The following is a 7,043-nucleotide window of genomic DNA, read 5'->3' on the forward strand; positions in this document are numbered from 1 at the left end:
GGGGATTATAGCTCTGTAATGTAGACATAGCATTAATGACTCATTTTCAAACAACAGTCTCTCCCAAGGATTGTTGTTATGAGGGATCAGAGAAGCAAGAAGTCCATCTCTCTCTCTCTGTTAGGCAGCAGAATGGAAGAGGACTATGAACCCACCCGGCAAGGATGTTCTTACGTCTACTTTGCCAACAGAGATACGGCCCCCGGAGTTCGACAGGGGTCATCTTGGACAGGCTGCATTGGGGCAAAAATAGGCTTTGAAATAAACCATTGCAGGGGCTGAGGCAGTTGATCCTGGGTCAGTGTTCTCTCACGCCTCTGCAGGCAGAATGCACTCCCAGGTCTACCCAGTGCATCTCATGTGGCTTGAATTACCTGATCACTCACAGTGGGTGCTGCAGTGTTCTTTTGCTGCTTGAAATTAGTGGACTCTTTCAAGCCGCCTTTACTCCCTAAGGTCAAGTTCTGAACTTGTGGCCCACTTGGTTGAGCTTTACAACTTCTCTGGTGTACCAGAAGGCGGTCGGGGGCAAAGGTCCGGCCACAATTTGGGCAGGGCACAAGCTGAGCTTGACTTGGCCCCTCTCCGGTAATAGGGGGCTGAGACTTCTGTGGGAGTGGCCGGCGGAGCTCCCTGGGGAGCCGGTCATTTTCTATTTTCCACTTTTCCAGGCATTTGGGCTCATGAATAGGAAGGGAAAGGGTGCCAAATTCCCTACCACAAATGTAGCAGATGAGAGTCTTTGGTCGAGCTGGGATGCCACCAGAAGCTTTCTTAAGACCAGAAAGATCATTAGAACTGTTGGGGTTTGGTGCTGTGGGCCCCTTACCCTTTGGCTTGCAACTTCTCTGGTGAACAAGAAGACGATCTGGCAAGAATGTGCGGCCGCAGGATTCACAGGGCAGCAGCTGAGCCTGAGAACTCTGGAACGCTGCCTCGTTCACTGCCTGAAGGTTGTAGGACCCATTGCCACTGAGAGGCTGTGGTTTGGAGGGTTCTGGCCTCCTCAGGTGTTTGGACAGCTTGCTGTTTTCAATACGCCACTTCTCCAAGCACTGAGGCTCGTGGATGGCAAGTGATTGGGACCCGAATTCTCGGCCACAGATATAACATATGTGGAGTCCAGGCCGGCGGGATGGGATCACAGGTGGGCCAGGCTGGCTTTCTGACATAATTCTCTTACTGGACCGTTTTGAGAGTATTACAGTTCCAGGCCTATTTTTCTGGGGGTTTGCCTTTATTTTTTCACCAGGATTAACATGCTCTGTTTGTGGCAAAAGGGTAGAATAGGAGTCACTGGATAGAATAGCTTGGTTGACAAGGAAGGTAGGTTCTTTAGAATGGTGGAGAGTCCGCTGCAATTTTTGGGGAACCCTCTTCTCCTTTCCTCTTTCCATTAACAGAGAAATATTTCTCTAGTCCTTGCTCTGATTTCAGCCCAGATTCATCTGGGGCTTCTTCTTAGGGCAAAGGTTGATGAATTCTGCTGGCCTGGGGTTCCAATTGTTGCCAGTACCTTAGATCTAAAGACCATGACTCGGAGCTTCAGTGCAGCGCAGCAGTCTGGACCAGAGGGAAGTCCCCATTAAACCTCCGATGCCTGCAAGATCTGGGGCGGAAACAAATCAAGAAGTTATTGCACAAACACCCACCCTGCTGCTAGACTGAAAGTCGATAAAGAGCAGTATCTTTTATCTTTTTCTTTTATGTTTTTGTTTCTTTGTTTGTTTGTCTGTTTTTTACTTAGTATCCTGTTTGGCTAGCCCAGAAGCAAGTACATAGGATTTTTTCAGTGAGTGTTGAAATAAATTTGAAGCAAACTTCCTTTATGAATTGCATTGTTATTGTATTGAAATGAGTACTCTGCCCAAAGAAAGACTGACACATTCACAGCACATCGTAGACACATATGACACAAACCATCTGAGGCAGGGCAGTGAGATCATAGAAAAGAGAACCAAGAACTGTGGAAATTAGATGAATGAAACTGCAGATCATGTGAGAAGACCTCCTCTGACTACCTTAGGGAGTCTCAACATTTGAGGGCCGTGGATCCCTTTGACAGCTCTTTGAAGCTTATGGGTCTTGTTTCAGAATGATTTTAAACGCAAAAAATAAAATTCTTACCATTCCAAGTGAAACTAATTTTATTGAAATAACTTAGCAAATATTTTTACTTGTTACATATATTTTATTTGAGGTATAGTAATGTGCCAGACTTTTTTAGTGTCTGAGGGTCTAAGGTTAAGAACTCCTACAGAAGAGGCAATTCAACAGCAAATACTGTGAGGATATTATGAACTAGTATTAAAATATGATGAAAACTCTCAGAGGGGGCATACCTGCCTTATATCTACCAGGTACCCACTTTTCTTTAGGGCATTAACAAATTGTAGCCATAGCTGTCAAACCAAGAATGCATCTTGGGCCTATCCTCTTCCTGGTAGGATACACATGGATAGACATTCCCTGGGATGAAGCAGCTCAGGCTTTGCTTGATCCTCTTCTTGTAACTATCGTGTGCACTATCTTATTTTATATATCTATATCTGTCTATCATTTTCCAAATATTTTTTATAAAAACATGACCAATGGTTTTCCCAAACCAGAAAAAAAAAAAAAAGGCTGAAGCCTAAGGAGTTTTTGCCCTGGGGAAGGTGGAGACAATTTTACCCCAGGCCTACAATCTAGCCCCAAGAAAGAATATTTTTTAGAAGTCTTAAGACCATCTTTACTTCCTGAAAGGTGACCTGGATCTGTGTTAGAAGCTTTGTAGTACCTGTTCCCAATCACAGACACTAGACTATGGCAGGCACTTGAGTTCAGTCAGAGCAAGAATGGCAGTGTTAGTAATATCAAAATGCTGTCAGGGCATTGTGTTTGATAAAGGACCAAAAGAGCTGTGAGGTATGTGCCCAGTTCCTGTATTTTGATGCCAAGAAAGGTCTGAATCCTTGCAGTTGTGACTATCAAATGAGGTCTGGCACAGAAAAGGAAGTTATTTGTCATTTTGACAGATCTTAAGACAGTGATATTAACACATGTGACAAAAGAATGTGTTGGCCCAAGAGTGGCCAGCACAGAAAATGAAGCTTGGAGAAACAAAATTTATCACTCGCTCAGCACCATCCAAAGGAGAAAGTGGACCTAGAGAACACAGGAATCTGGTAAAATTATTTCATTAGGTTTTATCAGCAAATGGGTGATATAACCCCTCAAACCACTCAGCTTTGTTGGTTTTGATTTCTCATTCACCCAGCATCTCTTGTTTCCCACTTTCCTTGATACCAGGAAGTTTCAGACACCAAAAGTAGTTAAGAAGATAGATTGGAAAAATCAATGCAATCATTTTAACTTACTTCTCCTTCCCTTTCTCAGCCTCTCTCTCTCTGTCTCTCTCTGTCTCTCTCACTCTCTGTCTCTCTCTCTCTCTCTCACACACACACACACACACACACACACACGCACACACTGTTACCAGCAGATTCGAATACTGAGAAAGCCCCATGACTTGCCCCAAAACTCCTCCATTTCCCTTATGATAAGGTAACTAATTGTTTATTGAATGCCAACTATGCATCAGATATTGTATATTTTATATACATATGTAATTCTCAAATGACTATGAGACAGGTATTATTATTTCAGCTTTATAAATGAAGAAATTGTGACTCAGAGAAAACAAATAACTTGCCCAAGACAGTCAGTTTCTAAATGACAGAACTGGGAATCAGCTCCAGCTCTCTTGGCTCCAGGGCTCAGCAGTTTCCATTATTCATTCCGCCTAAAATTCCACCAGCAGCGCTTCTTCTCTTTCCTTTTTATCCCTGTTTTAATGGACAATTCATATGTCCCATGGGAAGGTAACTAAGCCCCCCACAGCCTTTAGGAGAAAGAAGAGGCACAAGGGAGGAGGGGAATAGGGCGCAGGAGAGAAGCCTCTGCAATGGAAAAAGCAGGAGAGACAGATTGGGGCCACCAAAGACAGCGCTTTTCCTTATGCGACAGGGGTCGTTTGTTTTGCTCTAAGTAGTTTACTAAATAAGTTTTTCCTTGCATGGTATGCAATGCCAATCTTTTTCCTGATCATACCAATATCCTTAAGAAAAATCTACATTACTAGCCAGGGGTGGGGATGGGCAAGGGGAACTGGGGTGGTATAATGGGTGCAGGGTGAAAGGAAAGGCTGCCCAAAGAGACCAGATGGTGTTCAGTTTGTCGCCACTTCACCATCTTGATTAGGAATTGATCTTTATGCTTGCAGGTGTGTGCACTACTCATATTTTCTCTGAAGCCAACATAAGCATCATAAAATCTCCAATGGAATCTTCTCTTCTTTTTCTACCATCTTTTTCCTCTGCCAATGTCCTCCTGAAATTTCTCTTACTGTGATTAAAGGCATCAAAATATAAAAGGTGAGGTAGCTGGAAGCGAGTGCAATTTCTGGAGTCTGAAAAATGTATGCAGTTTCTGCCAGTGATTCTGACAAGGCACAGGATGGTCGACTGCTCTATTCTGTAAGTTAGTTCTAAAAGCAAAGATGCTGGAAAGTACTAAATACATACACTTAAATGACTTAAGAAATTGGCATTTCACCCAGACACATTGTAAATAAATGTTGCTAGTTTCTAAAGAGAACTGCTCTGCAAAGCCAGCTAGTTTCACCCCAAGCATCCATGGAGAAATGTTCACTCCAATTGGCCTGAATTATGCATTTTGACCATATTCACACATAGGAGATTTAAAGAGCACAATGGAAGGCATCACATTTTATCAATATGATGCCATGTTTGGGGTTAATGGGAAAGGAGAGACAAACTCACAAAGATGAACATAATAACCTTGGAAATATAAAACCCATCTTAGCATTAGAAGGTGTTTCTTTCTAAAAGAGGGGAAAGAACACAAACAAAGTGATTAAATCTTTTTTTAAAAATTTAGTCCTTTGGAAAAAAGTAAATATGTGATACATGAGCCCTTCCCTGTTACCATAAAATCCAAATTCTTTAAATGGGCAAATGAATAAATAAGAAAGATGGCATTGGGGCTAACGCTAGCTCTGAGCAAATTTGTAGAATAGAGCAGGTTTGTCCTTAATACCCTCCAGCCACCCTGTTCGGCAGCCTCTACTCTCCCCTGCCTAGTGCCCTCATATACTCTTCAGTCTCCCTTACCTATGAAATCTCACTTTCAAATAAGAGCTGATAGACTTATTCATATCAAAGCTTATGATTGATGAGATAATATCCCTCCCAGAGCCTGGCAGAGACCACTAGTTCCTTACCAATAGTTATTCTGCCCAACTCACTCAAATTAAGACAGCACCAATTTTTAGTTAGGCATATGATTTTCCAGCTAAAAGTCTACAGGCTTCTTTGTAGTTAGTGAAGTACTGTGTGCAACTTGTAAGAACTCTTCTTAAAGTGCAAGGGTACAACTTGCTCTTCTTCTCTACCTTCATCCCGATGCTTGGAACATGGATGTGATGGCTGGAGCTCTAGCTGCCATGTTGGACTAGACTACAATCATGCAATCTCGACATGATAGAGCAGAGACCTGGATGGACTTGGGTCCCTGATAATGTTGGAGCCACCATATAGTCCCTCTCTTGGGCTTTATGTGCATAAAAGAAATAAATGTCTATTGTATTTTAGCCACTTTTTAAGACTTTTACTCACACGAAAACCTAATACTCATTAAGGTATGGTTGTATTTTAATAGTTGTCATTGGTTTAGCATAAAGTGAATTCTAATAGTAATATTTCAACTTTTAGTATGTTCTCTTTTTGATGAGGAAAATTTTTTTGAGAAAGTATATGCTTGTGGGCAAAATTGACTTATTAAATATACATTCTTTCCTGAAAATCAGAAATAAAAAACTTGAAATTGTAAATATTGAACCAGTGATTTTTTTAAAAAGGGATTCGCAATCCATCCTTTCCTGGAATTTTTTGAGCAGATTTGAATGACATATTTTACTTCCAGAATTGAAAACCTAGTTTTCTCCACAGTGAGCCTTAGAAATAGCTAGGAGGTCTCCTTGTGGTACCAGCGATTAACTCATTGTCTCTACACTCAGACTGCTCTTTTCTGTGTTCAGTTTCGTGGTGCAGGCACTGGGACTCTGCGTGCCCCGCTTCTGCTTTGCCAGCTGCCTCTGAGTTATGCTCTGCCAACAGCGGTAAGGGAGGGAGAATGCACGGTTGGAGGAGGAAGAGAGGACCGGCTTCTTTTTAAAGGCTTCCTGTCTGCTCGTGGTTCCTGTGAACATCACCCCACCAATGCGTCTTCACCCCAGCAGAAGCAGTTCTCTCCTGTAGCCGCAGCTGAAGCTGGTTTACAGTTTTCTGATACTAGTAAACCAGACTCACTTCCACTCCCCAACCAGACAATATTGCCGTTCAGTCTGTGCCTTCTCTTTGGGGATGTGATGATTTTCAGCTCCATTAAACATGTCCTCTAAGTTTCTAAGTTTTACCAATTCAAACCTCTTCCCTTTGATACTTCATCCTAGGAATGGTGGTTGTCACTTCCTTTACATGGTAGTGTTCTCTTTTTACTCTGATAGTTACCAGGTAAAACCTTCATTTGTGGTTAATGAAATTCTATACTAAATTCTCTTTGTTTTAATACTTGGTATGAATTCTGTCTCCTAACTAATATAACCACCCTCAGAATATACATAATAAAAATATGATATTCAAACTGTGCATTATCTTACTATTGTAATAAATATAAACTCAATTATTTCATAGCATCTTAGAAAATAAGATGATGCTTATCTTAACATTCAACCCTCAACTCATTCAGAACAGTGAAAACATATTTTTATAATTTTTATGCCATCACCATGTTTCAAGAGCTAGAAAATGTTACTCTTCTATTTATTTTACTATTTTATTTTTTGATTTAATTTTTATTGTATTTCCCCCATTACCATTTAGTCCCCTTGCATCCCCATTTCTATTTGTGACTGTACTAAATGTTAAGGAGAAACCTGACATTTTCGGCATATTCACATTTTCCTTAGTTTTATATGATAC

At 41.3% G+C, this 7,043-nt stretch overlaps 1 protein-coding gene across 1 annotated transcript; it reads right to left on the bottom strand.

Annotated features, from left to right (window-relative positions):
* Positions 1-273: 273 nt before the first annotated feature.
* Positions 274-1,487, bottom strand: LOC129083482 (zinc finger protein 474-like). The gene has a single exon (XM_054589324.1). The coding sequence runs from the start codon at positions 1,395-1,397 to the stop codon at positions 357-359; it is 1,041 nt and encodes a 346-aa protein (XP_054445299.1). The 5' UTR covers positions 1,398-1,487; the 3' UTR covers positions 274-356.
* Between the last annotated feature and the right edge of the window lie 5,556 nt (positions 1,488-7,043).

This window comes from Pteronotus mesoamericanus, unplaced genomic scaffold (genome assembly GCF_021234165.1).
Source record: "Pteronotus mesoamericanus isolate MK-2021 breed Mesoamerican mustached bat unplaced genomic scaffold, CSHL_Meso_final scaffold_167, whole genome shotgun sequence".
Classification (NCBI taxonomy): Eukaryota; Metazoa; Chordata; class Mammalia; order Chiroptera; family Mormoopidae; genus Pteronotus; species Pteronotus mesoamericanus.